The sequence below is a fragment of the Mauremys mutica genome, chromosome 1, assembly GCF_020497125.1.
Source record: "Mauremys mutica isolate MM-2020 ecotype Southern chromosome 1, ASM2049712v1, whole genome shotgun sequence".
NCBI lineage: Eukaryota > Metazoa > Chordata > Testudines > Geoemydidae > Mauremys > Mauremys mutica.
Window position 1 is genome coordinate 160650659 of NC_059072.1, and position 24056 is coordinate 160674714.

The 24056-nt window shown below is 45.0% G+C and overlaps 1 protein-coding gene across 6 annotated transcripts in view; it reads left to right on the forward strand.

Moving 5' to 3' along the window:
- The window catches only part of LOC123360821 (limbic system associated membrane protein), a 1375067-nt gene that overhangs the window by 1127377 nt on the left and 223634 nt on the right, over positions 1–24056 (forward strand). For all 6 annotated transcript variants that reach the window (XM_045001275.1, XM_045001278.1, XM_045001270.1 and 3 more), the window contains one exon: positions 9210–9442. In XM_045001275.1, coding sequence (XP_044857210.1) covers positions 9210–9442 — 233 coding nt within the window. The remainder of the gene's footprint in view (positions 1–9209; positions 9443–24056) is intronic.

Consider the following 24056-nt stretch of genomic DNA (forward strand, 5'->3'; position numbering starts at 1 on the left):
GAAACGAAAGACCCAGTTTTGTGGGGACCCCAGAAATGAAAGTGCTCAAACAGGAAGCAAGGTAAGAAATAAACTGATTTGGGATTGAAAAGCAGCTCTCATTTGGTGGAACAGTCTAGATTTTCAAGGGACTGTCCCACATCATTCTTGTGGGTAATTCAGATGTCATTCAGGCAGAGGCATGGTGAACTCATGAATTGTTTCAGACAGGGGCATGCTGTTAGGGTGACCAGATGTCCTGATTTTATAGGGACAGTCCCGATATTTGGGGCTTTTTCATATATAGACTCCCATTACCCCCCACCCCCATCCCGATTTTTCACACCTGCTGTCTGGTCACCCTACATGCTGTTGTCTATTTTGTTCAGTTTATTCAGGTTCTTGTGCTGCTCTCTTGAGCACATAGCTGGGGTGGCCATGTGATTTGGGCTGGAGCATACTGGCATGGTGATGTGACTTCATCACCTGGGGATTCAGTAACAGTGTCACGATAGGACATTGTGACACTTTTTCTCCCCCTGAGCAATAGATCCTGAAATGTGGGGACCTTAATCTAGTGAGTGTTACTTACAAATTTTGCGTTCCTAATGAGCACCATATTATGGAACTGGTACAGATGGTACAGATAAATATCTGAAGTAAATAACTAATGAGCACATCATCCTCTTGAAACAGGGAGGTGGGTGGCATTCAGGCCTTCTGTCTTAGATGAGTGTGAGCAAGAGGTAGCATTAGAAATACACTGTGTTTACCACATACAGTGGCATGTTCAATGCAGTTTCCCTAAATACCCTTCCTGCAGGCAATTAACTTGGATGATAACATTCTGCACTTACTGTATGGATGACGGTCCTAACTGAAGGTCTCAAAGCACTTAAAAACACTAATGAATATATTGCCACTTCCTATGAAGTCATTCTCCCCATTTTACAAATGGGAAACTGAGGCACAGAGAGGCGAAAGGACTATCTGTGTAACCTGTAAAGTTCTAACTCCTGCACCATTTCTCTAATCACTAGGCTAGTTACTGCATGGATATTAAATACCATGTAAGTACTGAAATTACATCTGTGGCAGGTTTAAAAATTGATCCAATAGCTAATCATCTTATTGTATGCCTGCCAGCCTCCAGTGAATTTGCTTTTATGTGGTCTGGGTGTCTTAGGGCGATTGGTTGTAAGATATAGAGACATTCTATTCTAGGTCTTTGGTTTAAATTTGATCTAAGGTTGGTATTAAACAAAAGTCATTGCCATTTAATGGCTCTGTGATTGCCTACATAGTGATGGGGAAGAAACAGTTTCCAAGGAACCACCACCAGTATTGATTGGCCTTCTTCTTGGCAGCATGAGCAGTGGCCAAGGACTGAATAGGCTAGTTGCAGCCCAACTTTACAGGCCCATTGCTTGTTACAGGTCATTATTGACATGTGCTCTGGTGTTGTGTAGAGGATTCATTTTCCAAGCCTGCACCCAAGAATGTTTTGGGAAAGAAAAACCAAAAAAGATTTATTGCAAATAATGAATGTGATAGGTTGGACCCCGCCTTTCTGGGGTGCCACCAGATGTGCTGGGGTCCCCTGCACTCTGTGCTGTAATGTCAGGCTCTCAAGCCCCTGTCCAGCACACGCACAAGTAGGGACAACCCAGCTGTAGAATCACACACAGTTTGTTATCAGACCAGAGGATTCAGGGGTCCTGGGGCAAAGAAATTTTGTGGGCCCCTTCCATAAAAAAAGTCGCAATACTATAGAATACTATATTCTCATGGGGGGGCCCCTGTGGGGCCCGGGGCCTGGGGCAAATTGCCCCACTTCTCCCCTCCCCGGGCAGCCCTGGGGGGGCTCAGCTAGGGGAATGCCCAGCTCTCCTGTGTACATGCTCTCTGGAGTGTAAACCTAAAATTATATTGTCTCGTGCTGTATAGAGATCTATATAGCGTAAGCTCATAAAAATCGCCCCCTCCCTCAAAGTGGAGGGAGATATGCACAGCTCTTTCCTTCCCGCCCCCATTAGTTCCTTTATTGCTTCAGGTGCTTTCAGCAGTTTTCCTTTTTGGGCAGGGAGGCAATGCAGAAGAGATCTGATTGACTTACTTCCCAGCCTTAATTAGGATTTACGTAAGGCGGGAATCCTTTGATTCCAGTGGAAAAATACCAGCCGTGTCCAAGGTGGTACTCTGTACCAGGTGACATCATCACATGATCATGCAGGGTCAAAGCAACATCCCAGGAAGCCTCTCAGGAAGGTGGGAGATAAAGTTCTATTGTCCTTCTTACATGGCCCATTGAGGCTGACTGCCTACTGTGTGGTGGGCATTCCCCCAAATACACACACAGTTGTAATTGTTACATAGTCAATATTCCTAACTTCAGATACAGAAATGATACATGCATACAGATTGGATAATCACATTCAGCAAATCATAACCTTTCCAAAGATGCCTTACATGAGGGGGGAGGGATAGCTCAGTGGTTTGAGCGTTGGCCTGCTAAACCCAGGGTTGTGAGTTCAATCCTTGAGGAGGCCACTTAGGGATCTGGGGCAAAAACTGGTCCTGCTAGTGAAGGCAGGGGGCTGGACTCGATGACCTTTCAAGGTCCCTTCCACTTCTAGGAGATAGGTAATAATGTAATAATCAGAGATATACCAATCTTGCATAAAATATATCTTAGTTATGCCATATTCATATTATAACAATATTTCTATGATGACTATGGGGTGTAGCATCATAATCAGTATGTGTTAATTTAAGGGGACAATAATGACTTCAATAAATCTAATCAGAAACCTTCAAATGTAATTGTGATAATGCTCACTGATTATCAGACATTAACAGTTGTTTAATATCTAATGCAGGGGTAGGCAACCTTTCTGAAGTGGTGTGCCGAGTCTTCATTTATTCACTCTGATTTAAGGTTTCACGTGCCAGTAATTCATGTTAATGTTTTTAGAAGGTCTCTTTCTAGAAGTCTATAATATATAACTAAACTATTGTTGTATGTAAAGTAAATAAGGTTTTTAAAATGTTTAAGAAGCTTCATTTAAAACTAAATTAAAATGCAGAGTCCCACAAACCAGTGGCCAGGACCCGGGCAGTGTGAGTGCCACTGAAAATCAGCTTGCGTGCCGCCTTCGGCACCCGTGTCATAGGTTGCCTACCCCGATCTAATGGATGCCACATAGCAATTGCTGTTCAAATGTTAGTTAATATACCAGTTAATATTCTATTAGTATTGAATTAACACTTCTGACACTGAGCATCATCACATAAATCCTTATTAATGTGTACTCAATAAAGCTGGATGATCCATATGGCAGATAGATACGTGTGTACGTGTATACATGTACCATGATGCCTAACCTACTTTGATATATGTTCAGAGAGAACCAGGACTTGGAATTTCCACATTGGTACATGGATTTTCTCTGACAGTTTTAGAGGAACAGGTACACCAGAGAGAGTAGCTCAAATCCATTTCACTTACTCATCCAATTTCTCTCTCTCTCTCTTTTTTTTGTTTTTGTTTTGTATTTGTTTTGTTTGTTTTCATTTTGTTGGCACTGTCCATTACAAGGGAGCCTGCAAGGTTATTAGAATCTAGCAAGTGACCTGCCTTGACCACTGGGCTCTATTGATGATCTGACCCGTGGGTGTCAGCAGTGTAGGATATGCTATGACATACACATTTTAATTTCCCAGGGGCAGCATTTCTTATGGCAGCTGGCAAGTTTGTTCTGTTCTTCCTTAACACATGGCTGGACCTAGCTGTCTAGCTGCCCTTGCTTGGCTGAAGACGTTTGTCTTCAGTGACAGGCAAAAGCCACGGTGCATTCTGTGCTCACCTGGGACCGAGCCTGTACTCCCCTGGAATGGATTTGTGGAATATACTCACTCCTCCCTCACTGCTGCTCAGTCTTCTGCCACTAAGCTGAGGTGTCACCTTGTGGTGGACTGGCTGCTGTGGCAATTAAAGGGCAGTATACATGTCGTTCCAGTGGTAGCAAGCCTTGGCAGATAAAGCTAAACTTTGGGGTAGCAGTGAACATCCTACACAAGTGAAGTTAAGAGGCATTAGGGTAGCAAAGATGGCCTCATGGTTAGAGCTTAGCCCTGGAAGTTAGGAGACTTGGGTTTTAGTCCTGGCTTGGCTACTGATCTGCAGTTTGATGCTGGGGAAGTCACCTAGGGCCAGATTTTGGGAAAAGGACTTTGGTGCTGTGATGCTGAGTGTCATGGCACCAGACTTGGAGGAACCTAGAAAATCACACTGTAATCCACAAAGCTGAGTTAAGTGCATTAGGTCCTTATACAGTGATGGGAGAGTCTAAAAATAGAATCCACAAAATCCAACATGGTAGGTGGGGAGCTGCCTAAGCTAGCCAATGGGAGATGTTGACTAGAAGAGTTTGTCCTAGGTCCCTCCCCTCTCCAGGGGATAGGTACATATATTCAGGTTGCAGGAGCACCTATCTCTGCTATCAACCCCTGAATAGGAACCAACTTCCTGCAGTCAGGTGGCTTAAGCACCTAAACTGTTCTTGCAGGAATGAGTTAGGTGCCTGCTTTGCTCCACAGAAAACGGCCAGTGGTGGTGCTGGTGCCCAGCTCATAACTTGTATCTCAGTGGGTGGAGCACACAACTGGGATGTGGGGGACCCAGGGTTAATTCCCCCCTCTCTTCCAGAGGGGGAGAAAGGATTTGCACAAGGGTCTCCCACCTCTCAGAGCTCTGGGATATTCAGAAGTAGAGCTCCCTCAGTCTCTCCTGTTGAAGCTGTTTCCCTGTGGATAATTAATGAAAGAGCAACTGGCGGGTGGGTGCCTCAGTCGCCAGGCTACAGAGTCATTCTCTCTCTCACTCCCTGGCCCAGTGACTATTTAAACCTCTGACCATATTTATGGGATTGAGGCCTTCATGCAATTTCAGCAGCTGAATGCCTATCTTCCTTCAGTTCATGAATTGTTCTGATGGAGGCAACAGTGTGTATGTCCCAGGATCTAAAACTTAGGCACCCAAGGAATTTAAACAGTGCAAAGTTAGTTTAGGTGCCTGCAGGGTTAAGCAGCAGCTAAGCAGGAGTTTCATGAATCACAGTGGTGCCATGCACAGGGAGTTAAGTTTCTAACTCTGGAGTTTAGGTGCCTACATCGCATTGTGGATTGCACCCGTGATGCCTAAAGATGCAGCTAGGAACAGAGGGATTTTCAAAAGCACCTATGTGCCGTAGGCATCTAACTCCCATTGTCTTCAATGTCAGCATTCACCTGCACAGGTGCTTTTGAAAATCCCATTAGGTGCCTATCTGCAGCTCTAGGCACCGAATTAGGCAAATCTGGCCCTTAGCCTTTCTGTGGTAATAATACTGATTTATTGCACCACTGGATAGGAAGGGCAACTTTCATGAATGTGAGTGCAACATTTTGAGATGCTCGGGTGGAAGGCATTAGAGATGGGCAGAAGGTCACCAATAGTGTGATGTGTTATCAGCCCTCAGTCTCAGCGCCTTCCTCAGATGGTTGCTTTCTGCTCCTGTCACCAGGATTGTAGTCTGAGGTGGCACCATTCATTGACATTGCATGCCTCGAAGCCACCTGATCCACTGCCCACATTGCTAAATGCAAATGACCCCAGAGTGATTCCTCTCCCCAGCCCTCTTTCTTAGTGAAGAGGCAGATTTTAAAATGAAAACAATCCCAGCTGTAAACTTGCCTCAGGGGAAATGTGCATTTGGACAGAAGAACCAGCTCAGACTTGGGCGAGTGAAGTCTCACTGGCCTCTCTTAGCTGGAAGTCAGTTACACAGGCTGGAGTCTTTGGGCTACACCCTGCAGGCAAATGTTAGTCAGGCTCCTAGCTTGACCAGCACCATGGTATCACGACACAGCATGGCATTCCTACTGCCCAGAACTGACCCCAGAACAACTCAGAAAGCTTCTGTGGGCATGTTTGCTAGAGGGGAGTGCTGTATATGGTGGAGTCACATAGCTGTGGACGGCCGCCTCCGCAAAATCTGAATGAACCGCATTCAAGTGTAGGAACTTGGAAAATGTCTGACCCTTCCTAAGAGGCTGTTTGAAAACCTACTGTCAAATATCTGTCTTATCGTTTGGCAACAATCTTCATCCTCTGTCGTTCTCTCTTCAGTGCAACATTTGTGTGAATAGTGCTGAGGAGAAGTGCTGGCCTCTTTGAATTCCCACAGACAGGGGGTGGAGCCATGAGAGGTAGTGGTGTAACAGCCTCAGAGATTTTACTCCTTTATATGGCCACAGAACAGGCACAACCTGGGTAGCTTGAGGGCAAGCGTCCACCCTCTGCTCCATCTATGTGTGTGTCAGCCCCATAGGCGTGGGAACTAGGGGGTGCGAGGAGTGCTGCAGAACCCCCTGGTTTTTGTGCGGGGTCCGAGCCGCCACCAGACCCGCACTCGGGGCTCCGTTCCCAAACCTGAGCTGTCAAGGTGCCTCCATTCCCTACCACTATACTTTCAAGGAACCTGTGCAAGTTACATGTGTCACAGTTCAGCCTCTTGCATATTTTGTTTCCCCTCAGCGTTAGCAAGATATGCTTGCCATCGGGTATTGGAAATGCTTGTGGGGAGCTTTGCTATTGTGGGCAAGTAAGAAATACTATGAGAATAGTGGCTTCTCTTGCAAGGCAAATCTGAACAAACCTGGCCAGTGATCTCCTCACTGCCAAACTTTCTCCTACTGCCCTGCCGTGGGTCATTCAGGTTGACTGAGTGGGTGGCACAAAGAATGTGCCGAGAACTGCCCTGTGCAATGTTGTGGCGGGGAACTGGGAGAGGTGGGCACTAGTGCATAGAGGTTTCCTGTTAAATTCGGAGATAGTGGAACCTACAAGATGACTTATACAGGGTCTAGATGGAGGGGCCTTGACTGTCCTTTCACTATTTGTTGTGCTTTAAGAGCTTTATTTGCCACGTATATGGAAAGTGGAAGTGTCTTACAGCTATAAACCTGCTCCCGCTGACATGCAAGTTGTCTGGTGATTTTGGAAAGAGGACTTTTCCTCTCCAAAGCTGAAGTGGCAGCTCAGTCCTGGACCTGCACGTGGGGCCCCGGCTGCAGGACCCACACCCAGGACTCTGTTCCTGGCCCTGCACCAAGGGTACTGGCTGCCGCCGGCCCCGCACTCAGGCCTCTGTTCTTGGCCCTGTATGCAGGGTCCCAGCTGCAAGACCTGCACCTGGAGCTCTACTCCCGCCCCCAGCTGTGGTCTCAGCCTCAGCCCCCTTACCCCTGTCTGCGTCCTCCCCATCCTGGAGCCAGCTCTGGGGAGGTGGGGGGCCACAGACAGGGGTAAGAGGAGGTGTGAGGTAAAATGTTTGGGGACCACTGGCTTTTAGCACCCCCCTGTAAAACTTGTTCCATCGCCACTGCTCAGCCCTGCCCTGGAGGGGACCCCTGCGAGGAAAGAGAGGGGAGTTCAGTCTCATCAATACATGCCCCCTGTCTGTCTCTTGCCTATGGTCAGTGCTCAAGAGTTGAGATGGATATTTGTACAGAGCCAGTGCCTCAGCTAAAGCTGGGTTTGACTGTGATGGCTCCTCTACCATCTATAAAATAATTAAATCACTGTAATGTAGCTGCAAGGGCTGTCAATCCGTCCTCCCGCCTGCAGCCCCTGCTGCTATGGGCAGCTGGGACTAGGGCCATGATGGGTGGTGAGCCAATACTGTCACTCCTCTCTGTACCATACCCACCTGCCCTCCACCCTCCCATGACTTTCTCACCTGTTGTGTGGCATTATAAGGACACACAGCAATTGTCATGGGGGGTGGGAGGGTGTGACAGTGACATCCCTGCAGGCTTTCTCTATCATTGGTGTAGCATACATGCACACACTGATGGCATATATAGCTGCATGAGGGGGACATCTAATTTTCTACAAACCCTTTCCATCAGGGCGGTGTGAGGGAGCGGGTGGAACATAACACTGAGGGCACAAAAGTTGGGGGATGGAGGAGGTAGATCACATGATGCAGCAGCTGTTTTCTGCACAACAAACCCAATTCTCATTTCTGACCTCACACAACCCCCAAGCTGGCAGGGGGCTGGGAATATTGAGTCTGTTGTATACTCAGTCATTTGCGGGGTGGGGGATGTGAAGGAGAGCTCAACAATCTTCATCTCTGTCTGCCTGCAAGGGAGTGGACTCAGCCCTGTGGTGCCTCCTGCTGGTCATACATGGGAATTAGCTCTTCCAGTGTCCTGGAGCACCCCCTAGAGGCTGGTGATCCAGCTTACCTCACTCTGGCCCCCATGTCCCTCCCAGGACCCCCGTGCCCCTTTCTCCAGGTTGCTGCTCTCCTGGCAGTACCCCCACACTCTGGGTCTCCCCACCCAGGGGAACCCCCACCCACGATCCCCACTTTGCCTCAATCTTGGCTACTGCCAGTCATCACTTAGCCCCTGTTTACTGGGGCAGACTGCAGTGTATCAGCCACTCATCACAGGCAAAGGGGTTTGGACCTGCTGCCTCTGCCTACCCATGGGCTGCCCCTTTGCAACCCCAGTACCCAGTTGGCCTTACCCTAGGCCTGCAGCCTGTGGGGTTTCCAGGCCAGAGCTCCCCAGCTCCTCTTGCCTTCCCCCAGCCCTGCTCCACCTTAGGCACCCAGATATGTTCCCTAGCAACCAGACCCTTCTCCCTCTAAAGGCAGAGAGAAAGTAGTTGCTCCTGGCTTCCCTGGCCTTTATAGGGCCAGCTGGGTTTAGGGCGTGGCCACAGCTGAGGCTGTTTTCCCCCAATCAGCCCAGCTTTCCCCTGCCACAGCTCTCTTGAAGGGCTGTTTTAAGCCCTTCCGGGCAGGAGAGGATGACCACTCCGCTACACTGCCCTATACCATTGACAGGATCAAAGGGAAGCTGGAGGTCAGGATGCAAGCCCTAGAGGCCCTCAGAAAGCCCTTTTGCATGAAAAAAGTCCTTATGACGGGAGAGAGATAGCAGGGCCCAGGCAACTCATGCCTCCTCACATCTCCTTTGGGTTTCCCTGATCATTTCATATTTGTAAAGCACTTCAGTAATGTGGCTGATGTAATAAGTGGTGTCGATGCTGATGATGTGTGACTGTTGGCAGGCCTGGAGCATGTTGCAGAATCCCATGGAATGCCGGAAAAAGGTAGGAGCCAAAGTGGAGTCTGAGCTGATACCCCAATCTCTGTTCTCACCCTCAACAGATGTTATGTAGAAGACCGAAGCTCCAAAGTGGCCTGGTTAAACCGTTCTGGCATCATTTTTGCTGGACAGGATAAGTGGTCCCTGGACCCTCGGGTAGAACTGGAAAAACGAACCCCTCTGGAATACAGCCTCCGGATCCAGAAAGTGGATGTCTATGATGAGGGGTCCTATACATGCTCAGTGCAGACACAGCATCATCCCAGGACTTCCCAGGTTTATTTGATTGTGCAAGGTAAGAGACAAGAACTGGGAGTGGGCAAAGAGTGGAGGTGCGGGTCATTTCTTTCTGGGGAATCTGTGTTGTAAATAACTGGAGGAGTGTGTACAGACACCACTGACCCAGTAAACTGTGGAACAAGCAATACAGGCTGTGCGTGGGCAATTCCTTCAGGGCAGGTCTACACTAAGGGCGGGGGTCGAACTAGGGTACACAAGTTCAGCTACGTGAATAGCGTAGCTGAACTCGAAGTACCCTAGTTCGAACTACTCACCCGTCCAGACGCCGCGGGATCGAAGTCCGCGGCTCCAAGGTCGACTCCGCCACCGCCGTTTGCAGTGGTGGAGTTCCGGAGTCGACCGGAGCACGCAGGGAGTTCGAACTATCGCGTCCAGATTAGACGCGATAGTTCGAACTCTGAGAAGTCGAACTCACCGCGTCGACCCGGCAGGTAAGTGTAGACTAGCCCTTAGTTCACACCACATCTCTAGTGTCATCTTCCACTGTGATATACGTGACCTAACACTGACTTGCTTACAAAGGTTTGACACAGCAGAGAATGCTGACGACACTAGAGCTGTTCCACTGCACTCTAGGGCTGGCCCCGGCTGTACTGACACCGAGGCAAATACATTTGGTTTTATACCACTCGCCAGAGAGACAACATATTAGCTGCCTCATCTCTTCTCTGCCTCTTTCCACAGGTCATCTTCATCACTTTGCCTTCCCCATGTCACCTTTCATCTCTTGTCCCTCACTCTCTCCTGCCTTCCCCTTTCCATTCCATTCTGCACAAGGGTGGAGAATTTGTGTTTTGATCAATACCTTGTACTTTGGGGATTGAACCTTAGAGGGTTGTGGCTAGATGTCTCCTCCTGATAGTGGACACACCTTCCAGAGTCACGGCCCCCATGAAACATGGTGTCTGATGTGACTGCCAATCCACCTGAAGGCCGCCTCTTCTCACTTCTGTTTCTCAGCTTCCAGTCTACTAATTCTCCATGTAAGGGTCACAAAGAACTATAACCCTGGCTTCCCAAATCGGTATTACACACACACACACACACATAAATTCTCTTAAATATATATATGGTTTGGCATGGCTTAATTACATACTACAGACATGTTCAGATTTTGTATTATCATTCAGACAGCAGTTGGTTATTTCTTCAAATTTACTAGTAACCCAAAAGGCTGTGGATTTTATTTTGAGATTCAAAACAAGAAGTTTCTGAAAAGCTCCATTCTCTCTTTCTGTGGTGGCACTTGGCAGATGCAGTGCTAATGAGGACATAGAACACGTACCTGCAGTGTATGGTTTGTATGTGTATTCATAGGTGATATTCTACAGGTGAATTGTGTGAGTCAAATAGTTTGACATGTGCAGGCACACAGACAGAGTCTGTCTCTGTCTCTGTCTCTGTGTCTCTCTCACACTCACACTCACACTCACACACACACGGTTTCAAGACTTTTGTAACTGTTTATTGGAAGACAGTGTGTACAAAGTGCAAGTTGCAAATCCAAGATGTAGCCTGAATCATCACTCTCTGTAACTGCTGGGGTAGGGCAAAACTAACCAGCTGTAGGGTTTTTTTATTATTATGATTGCTGATGAAATCAAATAACAAGCAATTTCCATTTACCTATCAAGAAAAAATACAGGCACAAATGAATTTTAGAGCCAGGAACATGTATTTTTTAATTTTGATCAGAGATGGGTGCATAAAACAAAGTTGAGATCCAGAACCCTGTTTCCCTGTGAGTTTGTCTGAGCTCAGTTCTTATGCCATCTAAATGCATGATTCAGGCCTGGTACAAGTTGTCAATGCAGCCATGTATGTTTATTATTGGCAACTCTTGCAGTCTCATGATGTGTGTCACATACTGTGGTGCAGTCGAGACCATTGAGGCATTGTCACCACCAGCTGTGTAACCCTGGGTTCCTTAAATGCTCTGCTGTTGTGGCTCACAGCCCGGACATCAATAGCCAGCAGACAAGCATGCCGTATCCTGAGTGTCTGTGTGCTAGCAGCTTTGGTTCAGCATTCTGATTCCAGTAGCCAGCTTGTTACACCCCAGCCACACTCTGGCCTCCACCAGCCTGAGTTACACCTACAAGATGACCCCAACAATCCCCAGTCTTGAATTTTCCCAAAACCATGTGCTCTGCAATGTCCAGCCCTTTCCTGGACCATCTAGGGGAATAATAGGGTTCATTTGGTCCTCTGCTGACCCAACCTGCAGCAGTGTGTCATGGAGAGAGAGGCAGCTTCTCAGTTAGACAGGTCCCAAGTCATTTAGAGTTTCATAACTTAGAACCAACACCACTCAGCCAGCCAGCACTGATCCCACAGCATCCGACACGTTCCTTAAACAGCCAGCACAGATCCCGGCATGACAGAGTGCTTAATCAGATGCCTGCCATACTGGCTTTTGATTCCAGATTGACCTAAGGTGTAGCCTCGTATAGAACATACTACAATAGTCTACTATTGGGGTGACAAAGGGACAAGGGTAGAGAGGTCTGTATCTCTGAGAAAGGGTCATGACCTGCTGGCCAGATGGAGATGCAAGGTGCGGGAGGGGGAGCTCTTCTAGGCACTGCTGCCATGCAAATATCTTATAGACCTGGAACTTTTGACACCTCCACCACCCGATCTGCCAACTCTGCTGACAAACAGTAGGCGCACACTGACGATCAGATGGGCTGATATAATCCTTGCCATATCCTCTATCTGCTTCCTCCAGCCTACCCATATTGTCTCTAGCTCATCTGAGCTGAGCCTCAACAACTCTGTCTCATCCAGGCCCAGTGGAATGCATCAAACATCACGGAGAAAGAGAAGCGTGTGTCATCAGCCTATTCGAAACACTTTACACTGTCTCAGATCAGCTGCACTTTGTATCTGTTGTTTAAGACATTTCTGTTGACATGGAAGGCACATCGTAAAGAGGAGTTTCCTCTTAGAGACAGTATGCAGTGTCTTGTAGCCATGTCAGTCCCAGGATATTAGCGAGATAAGGTGAGTGAGGTAATATCTTTTATTGGATCAATTTCTCTCTCACACCAAGAGAAGTTGGTCCAATAAAAGATATTACCCCAACCACCTTGTCTCAGAGATAATGACTGCACAGTTCAGAATGTCATCTTGGATTGTTGCTCTTTTAGGGCTAAATTCTACAATCCTCACTCTGTCATTATGTTGATGGAGACATTTCCATAATCCTTATTTGTTGCACCAGGCTTGAGCATACACAGACATTACATTCATTAGCAGGAATCAAACTTAAGACCTTCAGCCCTAAAAATGCAAGCAACTGTGACTTGAGGTACACAAGAACATACATATAATCCAATACATCTGTTAGTCTATAAGGTGCCACAGGACTCTTTGTTGCTTTTTATAAGAACATATGTACCTCATGTTCATACTGGGTCAGACCAATGTCCATCTAGCCCAGTATCTTGTCTTCTGACAGTGGCCCATGCCAGGTACTTCAAAGAGAATGAACAAAACAGGCAATTATTGAGTGATCCATTCCATTGTCCATACCCAGCATCTGGAAAACAGAAGTTACAGACACTCAGAGCATGGTGTTGTATCCCTGACCATCCTGGCTAATAGCCATTGATGGACCTATCCTCCATAAACTTATCTAGTTCTTTTATGCACCCTGTTTTAATTTTGGTCTTCACAACCTCCCCTGGCAACACGTTCCACAGGTTGACTGTGCGTTGTGTGAAGAAATGCCCCCTTTTGTTTGTTTTAAACCTGTTGTCTATTAATTTCATTGGTTGAACCTAAGTTCTTGTGTTATATGAAGGAATAAATAACATTTCCTTATTTACTTTCTCCACGTCATTCAAGATTTTATAGACCTCTTATCATATCTCCTCTTAGCCCACTTTTCCAGTGTGTGTGGATATAAATATATTTTGCTATGGGATGATCAGAACTGCATGCAATATTCAAGGTATGGGCATACACTGGATTTATATAGTGGCATTACGATATTTTCTGTTTTATTATCTATCCCTTTCCTAATGGTTCAAAACATTCCGTTAACATTTTTGACTGCCACTGTACATTGAGCCTATGTTTTCAGAGAACTATCCACGATGACTCCAAGATCTTTCTTGAATGGTAAGAGCTAATTTAGCCCCCATCATTTTGTATATATAGTTGGGATTATATTTTCCAGTGTGCATTACTTTGCATTTATCAACACTGAATTTCAACTGCCATTTTGTTGCCCAGTCACCTAGTTTTATGATAGTCCTTTGTAATTCTTCACAGACTGGTTTGGACTTAACTATCTTGAGCAGTTTAGTATCATCTGCAAACTTTGCCACCTCACTGTTTACCCCTTTTACCAGATAATTTTTGAATATGTCGAACAGCACTGGTCCCAGTACAGATCCTTGGAGGCACTGCTATTTACCTCTCTCCATTCTGAAAACTGATCATTTATTCCCACTCTTTGTTTTCTCTTCTGTGATCTGTGAGAGAACCTTCCCTCTTATCCCATAACATCTTACTTTGCATAAGAGCCTTTGATGAAGGACCTGGTCAAAAGTTTTCTGAAAGTCCAAGTACAGTATATCCACTGGATTACCCTTGCCCACATATTTGTTGATTCCCCCACAAAGAATTCTAATAAATTAGTGAGGCATGATTTTCCTTTACAAAAGCTGTGTTGACTCTTCCCCAACAAATCATGTTCATCTATGTGTCTGATGATTCTGTTCTTTACTGTAGTTTCAACCAATTTGCCAAGTACTGAAGTTAGGATCTATGAGTCTGTAATTGCTGGGATTGCCTCTGGAGCCTTTAAGAAAAATTGGCATCACATTAGCCATCCTCCTCATCTCGTAAAGAAGCTGATTTAAATTATAGATTACATACCACAGTTAATATTTCTGCAATTTCATATTTGAGTTCCTTCAGAACTCTTAGTGGATACCAACTGGTCCTTGTGATTTATTACTGTATAATGTATTTAATTCATTACTGTTTAATAATTCCTTCAGCTCTGAGTAGATAGCTGGTTGTTGTAATTGTTGGCACCAGCCTTTAGAGAGAGACATGATCACAAACAGAGAACACATAGCAACTGCAGGCCAAATCCTACAGTTCATATTCACGAAAACTCTGATTGGCTTTAGTGTGTGAAAGATGAACCTTTTTGCCATTATGTATTGCTTAGACCTTATGGAACTTTTTGCCTTTAGAATCCAGAGTTGACCCTTCATTGTTTCAGGGTGGAATGAAGATGTATTTGTTTTCACTGGATTTTAACCAGTTTAAATTTATTAATAATTTTACTTGTTGGATTAGCTGTGTCCCCCCCTTAAATTAAGTGTGTTTGTGCTGGTGAATGGTGAAGCACTGAAAGCACTGGAGAGTGAAACCCTTTATTTATCCACAGAACACACAGTGGCAGGTATGGCCACCCCATGTGTACACATTGCTCTGCCAATGGACCTCAACCTTGACCCAGAGGGACCTGCCTCTTGGGGTGAAAGTGGAATTCTGCTGAGTCTAGTGATAGGAGGGCATTTAGGGCCAATTGTGATGGTGATTTATGTGCTGTGAAAACGTCACCAAGTGGAACTGGACTGAGACCTGTTAATTCTATTTACACATGATTTCCCAAACTGCCATCAGATAGTACCAACATCTGAGTGCTACTGACTTCGGGCTCAAACTAGTGTCCTAGAGTCTGGTTCCATTTCATATCAGGACCCTTTTTGCATTTTTCTCTTTAATCTTATTGTAAAGATCCTTGAGCTGCTCCTTCAAATAGGATGCTGTGAAAGTTCAAATATTTGTTGCTGTAACGGGGGAGGGATAGCTCAGTGGTTTGAGCATTGGCCTGCTAAACCCAGGGTTGTGAGCTCAATCCTTGAGGGAGCCATTTGGGGATTGATCCTGCTTTGAGCAGGGGGTTGGACTAGATGATCTCCTGAGGTCCCTTCCAACCCTAATGATCTATGATTCTATGACACCATGAAGATAAAGCTTGATTGGTCTGTGATGTCATCAGTACCTTCAATATGGGAATTCTGATCTCAGTTTACTTGTGTCATCCCTGACTGATTGCATTGCAGGGCAGGGGGATGGTGATGGCAGAGCAGTTTGAAGAGGCTTAATGGTCCATTTTCTTCACTAACCAAACAATAAGGATTCATGATCACTGGCACCACCTTCTAGGACAGCCATCTACTCCCAATTTTGTGGGCTCAGACTTTGCTCTTGATTTTGGAGGGAGTTTTCTGAGCATTAAAGCAGGGAAACTCTTAATCAGAGTCTGCATTAGGTAAGAACTGGCACAAAACTCTTTCTTGACACAGACTCCAGAGGGATAGTGACAAAGGATTTGGTGACAGATGCAAAGAGTGAAGATACGAGAGAGAGAAGATCATTTTACAAGGGGGTCTGGGAAGAGGCAGGATCAGCATACTGGGAGGGATGGGAATGCACAGAATTAATTTGCACTGGGACTGAGCTAGGGTCACAGGATCAGTATGAAGGGGAAGGAATAGAACTGAAAAGGAGGAGGATCATCCCAGGCTCGAGAGCACAGGGTTTTTGCTACACAGTCCTTGGTGTTTCACTAGACTGTAAGTTTCCACTGGCAAATTAGTCTAGCATTCCAACCACACTGTAGTAGTGGGGGTAGTCTTCCTAGTTTTTGCTTTGTGGGTTTGTTTTTGCCTAGAGCTCATAAATGGCAGGAAATTGCACCTGGTATTTCACAATTTGCCAGGGAAGGTCCCTGGCACTCCACATATAACATTTGTATTGCCTCCCAACAACACCCTACTGCCTCCCCACTTTTGTTTGCCTAACTATAGGCTTGGCTGACTGCATTGGCTGGTCTATTACCAAGCAATGTAGGTTTGGGGTCTGTGATGTATGTCGGATCATGGCATTTCTTGGCAAGCAGATCACCACAGGGTGTTTTCTTGGAGATATTTCAGTGCTCCTTTTACAGATGCAGGCTGACAGAAATATGACATTGGGGTCCTGGTCAATGACTACAGCTCCTACGTGCTGCAATAATACAAATAATAATGATGATTTAGGCCTCTTTTAAAATGGTTGCTCTATTTTTGGAAAAATTCACATAAAACATGTGAAACATTTCCCAAGGATCTTTGAGTGTTATTAGCCAGATCCTAAGCTGCTGTAAATCGGCATGACTCCGCCGATTTCAATAGAGAGAGTCCAGTTCACAGTCAATGGTTACAATTCTAGATCTGAACCCCACAACTACTGATCATCAATTAATGACTGTCTCATATTGTTTCCTGTTTCTCTCCCATCTGTCTCCCTGTCTCCACCTGTTGTCTTTTGTCTTGTATCTGGGGAGGGACTGTCTTTCTGTCCTGTGTTTGTACAGCACATTGTGCAACAGAGTTCTGGTCCCTGACTGAGGCTCCTACGCACTACCATCATAGACCTATTAAATAACAATAATGAGGCCAAAGTCTGCTCCGGTTTTCACAGGCTGAAATATCAGTGACAGTATGGGCACAGCAAAACTACACACACCTGTTGCATGCAGTGAGACCTGGGTTCTTGGTACAGTTATGCTTTCAAAGGAATACACTCCTCTTCACTTCCCAAATTAATCTTTTATGCAGCATTCCTTTGTGCTATTCAACAGTTGCAGGCTCCCAGCCCCGTCACCAAGAGGTGGCTGCCTGTCAACGGTAGGGGTGCGATTCTTGTGCCCTTTGGGATCCTTCGGGGATAAATGCTTGTATAAATGCAAATGATTATTGTAATCACTATTAGTAGCTTGTCTATGATGAACCAGCAGCTCGAAAACCTGGAAATGAACAATAAAAAATCCCAAACCTTTTGAAGGGATCATTTCTATTTCAAAATAATGAGAAAAGATACATAACATGCTCCCCTAGAAACCTGTGAATCATCCGCGTTTTCACTAGCAATGCAGCTGAATACTAAAGCTAATCACATCCGCATCTTTAGGTGTCATATCAACCTTTCCACACCCTTATCTGGCTTTCAGTTTTCTTCCTTTTATTTAAAGAAAATACTGTTGGGTCAAATTTGGCCAAGTTTCAGTTTTGTTCTAATAAGATTTTAATAAATCCAAATGAAGTGTTTCTACATTTTGTGTGTGTGTGTGTGTGTGTGTATATATATATATATATATATATATATATATATATATACACACACACATTAAAATAAAAAAACACATCAATATAGATATATTCCACTGATGCCTGAGGACTCAATCCTACAAACCCTCCATGCAGAAGACTCATGTCGGTGTCGCTTGTAGTTCCAAGCCCATAAGGCCCACTGGATCAGGGCCAACGTTTCTGGCCTGCAGTGGTGCTGTCTATGTACATTGTAGTCTTCTGCTAGAGTGACAACCTGGGGTGAAATCCTGGCCACACTGAAGTCAATGGGAGTTTTGCCATTGACTTCAGTAGAGACAGGATTTCACTTCTGAAACTAAAAGCAGCTAGAAACTGACTGCAAAGTAAACCAAAACCATGGGCTGTTCTTACCATCACAGCCAAAAAACCACCCCCTTCAATTCCAACCCCATAAATATAAACAAGTATATTTTAGTTTTAAAATTCTTTCCATTTTAATGTTTTGAGGTGGAATTAGGGACAGAAATGAGCTGTTTTGGAAAAAATAGTACTTTTAATCTGGCAATATCTCTTTAAAGGTAGACTGAAGACTGGGAAAAATGGTGTCTGTGTCCTTCTTTTGTGCTGTATGCATGGTGTATGCTGGAACAGAAGAATGGCCATATTGTGACAAATGATCCATCTAGCCCACTATCCTGCTATCCTGTCTTCTGACAATGGCCAATGCCAAATGCTTCAAAAGGAAGGAACAGAACAGGGCAAGTTATCAAGTGATCCATCCCGTCATCCAGTCCCAGCATCTGTCAGTCAGAGGCATAGGGAAACTCAAAGCATGGCCATCTTGGCTAATAGCCACTGATGGACCTATCCTATCAAGTTTGTTTTCTTTTTAATCCAGATTTAGTTTCAATCTTCACAACATCCCCTGACAACACGTTCCACAGGTTAACTGCGCTTTGTGAAGAAGTACTTCCTTTTCTTTGTTTTAAAAATGTTGCCTATTAATTTAATTGGGGGGCCCTTGGTTCTTGTGTTATGGAAGGAGTAAATAACACTTCCTTATTCATTTTCTCCACACCATTCATGATTTTATAGGCCTGGTCTACACTAAGGGCGGGGGTCGAACTAAGGTACGCAAGTTCAGCTACGCTATTGCGTAGCTGAACTCGAAGTACCCTAGTTCGACTTACTTACCCGTCCAGACGCGGTGGGGTTGAACTCCGCGGCTCCAACGTCGACTCCGCCACCGCCGTTCGCGGTGGTGGAGTTCCGGAGTCGACCGCAGCGTGCGGGGAGTTCGAACTATTGTGTCTTGATTAGACGCGATAGTTCGAACTCGGAGAAGTCGAACTCACCGCGTCGACCCGCGCGGTGAGTATGGACCTGCCCGTAGATCTCTATCATATCCCCCCGCCCCCTTAGTTGCCTCTTTTCTAAACTGACCAGTCCCAGTCTTCTAAATCTCCCCTCATGTGGAAGCTGTTCCATACCGTAATCATTTTGATGCCCTTCTCTGTACCTTTTCCATTTCATATATTGCAATGGGGTGACCGGAACTGCACAGTATTCAAGGTGTGGGCATACCCTGGATTTAGATAGTGTCATTATGATATTTTTTGTCTTATTATCTATCCCTTTCCTAATGGCGCCTAATATGAGCGGCGTGTATAAGAGGCTGGGGCAGGCTCAGCCTCCCCAAAAAAGCCTGGCCATGTGTGAGGGCAAATGCCATGGATGCAACACAGATCACCTCCCTTTGGAGGCACGCCAGCCTGCTGCCTTTGGAGTGCCGAAAGCGAAGCTCCCTAGAAGTGGGGAGGCCATCGGCACCCAGACTGTGGCCCTGCCCGTGCTCTGCCCCAAGACTCCACCCTGCTCAGCCTCTTCCCCCGAGGCCCCACCCTCACTCCGCCTCTTCCCCTGAGGTTTCCCATGCCCGCTGCTCGTGCCTCTCCGCTACAGGCAGGCCTTGGGGGAAGTGACAGACAGGAGTGAGCGGCCAGCAGGCTTGGGAGGCCTCGGGGGAAGATGCAGAAAGGAGTGGATGGGCGGGGGGGACCTCAGGGGAAGAGGTAGAGAGGAGCAAGTAGCAGGTGGGTGGGGTTGGAGGAAGAGGGGGAAAGGAGCAAGTAGAGGGGGGTCTTGGGGGAGAAGGCACAGCAGGGGCAGGAAGAGGTGGAGCAAGGGCGGGGCCTCAGGGGAGGAGGTAGGACGGGGCCATGACCCAGGCACTGGTGGCCCCTCTTCACTTCTAGGGAGCTTCCAGCGCTCATGTGTAAGCTTCCCCAAATGGACGACTCATGCGCCACCTATGGTTCCTAATATTCTGTTCATTTTTTTTGACTGCCACTGCACATTGAGCTGATGCTTTCAGATAACTATCAACAATGACTCCAAGATCTATCTTGAATGGTAACAGCTAATTTAGACCCATCATTTTGTATGTATAATTGGGACTATGCTCTTTGCATTTATCGTCACTGAATTTGAACTGCCATTTTGTTGCCATCACCTAGTTTTATGTAGCAATTCAGTCTGCTTTGGACTTACAAAATTATTCAAGATAGGTATCACCTGCAAACTTTGCATCCTCACTATTTACTCCTGTTACCAGATAATTTATGAATATGTTGAACAACGCTAGTCCCAGTAGAGATCCCTGGAGGACACTGCTATTTACCTCTCTCCATTGTGAAAACTGACTATTTATTCCCACTCTTTGTTTTCTCTTTTGTGATCCATGAGAGGACCTTCCCTCTTATCAGATGACAGCTTACTTTTCATAAGAGCCTTTGATGAGGGACCTTGTGAACGGTTTTTTGACAGTGGAAGTACACTGTATCCAATGGATCACCCTTATCCTCATGTTTCAGAATAGCAGCCGTGTTAGTCTGTATCCGCAAAAAGAACAGGAGTACTTGTGGCACCTTAGAGACTAACAAATTTATTTGAGCATAAGCTTTCGTGGGCTACAGCCCACTTCATCGGATGCATGCAGTGGAAAATCCAGTAGGAAGATATATACACAGAGAGCATGAAACAATCGGTGTTATCATACGCACTCTAACGAGAGTGATCAGTTAAGGTGAGCTATTACCAGCAGGAGAGAAAAAAAAAACAACTTTGTGTAGTGGTAATCAAAATGGTTCATCTGCAGCAGTTGACGAGAAGTTGTGAGGAACAGTGTGTGGGGGGAATAAACATGGGGAAATAGTTTTACTTTGTGTAATGACCCATCCACTCCAAGTTTTTATTGAAGCCTAATTTAATGGTGTCTATTTTGCAAATTAATTCCAATTCTGCAGACTCTCATTGGAGTCTGTTTTTGAAGTTTTTTTGTTGTAATATTGTGACTTTTAGGTCCGTAATCGAGTGACCAGGGAGACTGAAGTGTTCTCCAACTGGGTTTTTAATGTTATAATTCTTGACATCTGATTTGTGTCCATTTATTCTTTTACGTAGAGAGTGTCCAGTTTGGCCAATGTACATGGCAGAGGGGCATTGCTGGCACATGATGGCATGGACCACTTTGATTACCACTACAAAAAGTTGTTTTTTTTCTCTCCTGCTGGTAATAGCTCACCTTAACTGATCACTCTCGTTAGAGTGTGTATGGTAACTCCGATTGTTTCATGTTCTCTGTGTGTGTATATATATAATCTTCCTACTGGATTTTCCACTGCATGCATCCGATGAAGTGGGCTGTAGCCCACAAAAGGTTATGCTCAAATAAATTTGTTAGTCTCTAAGGTGCCACAAGTACTCCTGTTCCTTATCCACATGTTTGCTGACCTCCTCAAAGAATTCTAGTAGATTAGTGAGGCATGATTTCCCTTTACAAAAGTTGTGTTGACTCTTCCCCCAACAAATCGTGTTCATCATTTGCAGCCTCCAGGTGTCTCAGCATATGATTCTGAAACAGTTTGGGCACACTGGTCCTAATTCTCCCCCCAGAATCTTGTGCTTCTCCCACCTGCCTGTCTGTATCCACCTGTTGCCTCTCATTTCAGATTTAGATTGTAAATTCATTGAGGCAGGGACCATATTTTTGTTATGTATGTGTTTTTGCAGAGGCTTCCATAATAATAATAATATTAGTAGTAGTATATTATTAATAATTAATAAAATATACTATTCAATAATAGACTGGGGGGGGGGTTCTTCTTGGGATACTCTCTTTTTCTTTATCTTATAAGTGGCAGGAGTGCTCACAAATTAGCAGTACTTCTGGACCTACCAGTAGATAAAAGGACATTTTGAGGGAATAATAATTTTTATCATATTTCCTATATAGCTTCTAAAATATCAGTGGTGAATTGCTGAGGGGAAAATGACCTCCAAAATAACAGAATAATAGCTTAATAAAGTCATAGATTTGCAAGTTAGGATAAAAAAGAACTCACCAAGTGTACACACAACAAAATAGACAAAAAAGAACAGATACTTAGACAAATGGCTTCCATTTATTGAGTGTTCTGACAGGAAACACTTGCCCAAGACAAAACCAAGGCTTTTGAAGTATGATTTTTTTTAAATATTAGGTTAAAATGTACATTTCTAATAGAAGATGGGGAAAGAGGCGTAGATTGGAGGCACAAAAGCAGCAGTTAGATTGTACCCAAGGAGAAAACAAAGAAAGAGTCTGCTATTCTGGAAAATGCAAAAACCAGAATTGCCAATAGTAGCTATGTGATCAGATTGTCAAAACTCAGATATCAGCAATAAAAGATGAATGGAATGTAACTGTTTTATAAGTTTCATTGAAGTATGAAAAACTGAAAATAAATAGTTCTTTTAATAAAAAAGGCAGGTCAGGAATGTTTGCTGAAGGACTCTCTGGAAGATTTAGACATGGATTATGTGCTCTCTAAACCCTTAATTGAAAGGCCAGGGCTCCTGAGCCTTTAACACAGGTTTCACTTGCATGGTATTGTTGATATCAAGTCCTACCAGTTCTCCAGCCATCCACGGAATCTTGCAGGAATAAATCAACTTAGACCAAACCTCCATTTCTAATGTAAAAACACAAGCAAGGGGGAAAAAGAAAAGTCTTAAAAAAAACAAAAAAAAACCCAGCCTTTTTGACGTACCATAAAAATGATTTCTGTCTTTTATAGGTTGCCATTAATATTTAAAGGAGAAAAATTAGGAGGTTAAGAAAGGAGAAGCCCTTTTTCATGATCCAAGGACTGGATTTTGGAGACATTTTTTTAGTTTAATTGAAATCATCTTGTAAGTGGCATTCAAGAGAGAGATTGGCCTGTAATGAACAGGGTGATCTGCAGGTTTGCCAGGCTTTAGCAGTGCAATGATCTTGGCTTCTCTCCACACGATTTCACCAGTCTCCAGGATGTTGATGAAAAGCTGCATCATTCATTTCCATGTCAGTGGATCCAGGTTATACAGGAACTTAGGATAGATACCATCTTTTCCTGCTGCTTTTCCCAGTTTCTTGGCTACATTGATCTCCTTACTTGTGAACAGTCCAGACCATTGGGAAGATGGAGCACATGTGGACATCACTTGCCGAAGTTGATGCTGGATTTGTCTGCAATACTGTTGTTCACTAGCTGTTTTGATGTCTGCAAAAGTTTAGCAGTGATGGCATTGGCTTTCACCTGCGGCTTAGTGTCATGTAGAGGATTTGCAGTCCCTAGGTATCTCAGCATATTTTACTGAATCGATTTGGACCCACTGTGGACACCAGCCTACCCAAGGAGCAAGCTGCTTTTCAACTGCACAGAAGTTGCTGCAACTGGGTCCTAGCCCTCACAACAGACACTGAGGCTGCATTCCAACTGAAACTCACAACTAGTACTGCTTTCATCAGTCTGTCAGCAGCATATGACACAGTCTGGAAGGATGGTCTGCTACAGAAACTGACCAAAGGAGTCCCCTGTGTGCAGAATTTCCAACTGCTGAACACCATGCTTAGTGTCCAAAGGATGTGCATATACCTTGGAGGTCAAACCATAAAGCCACATACATTAAATAATGGGCTACCATAAGGCTCTGTACTTGCTCCAACACTCTTCAATATATACACAAGCAATGTGCCTGAAATAATAGAGCAGAAGTTTGTGTATGCTGATGATTAGGCACTCTCAACACAGGCCCGTAGCTTTAAGGACCTTAAAGTGACCCTTACATCTGACCTTAAGATCATAGAGGAGTTGTCCCCAAAAATGGCAGCTGAGACCAAATCCGAGCAAATCAGTAGTCTCTACTTTCCACCTTGACAATAGAATTGCATAAAACACTCTCACTGTCACATTTTGTGGTGAAACGGTGCATTATGACTTAAAACCAACATATCTCAATGTCATTCTTGACCACACACTGACCTTTCATGACCATCTCAAGAAAGAAGCCTCTAAAGTGAAAACTTGCATCAACAGTTTTAAAAAGTTAGCAGGAACAAGCTGGGGATCAACAACCTGGGTGATGCGAACATCGGCCTTGGCCCTGTTGTACTCAGGTGCA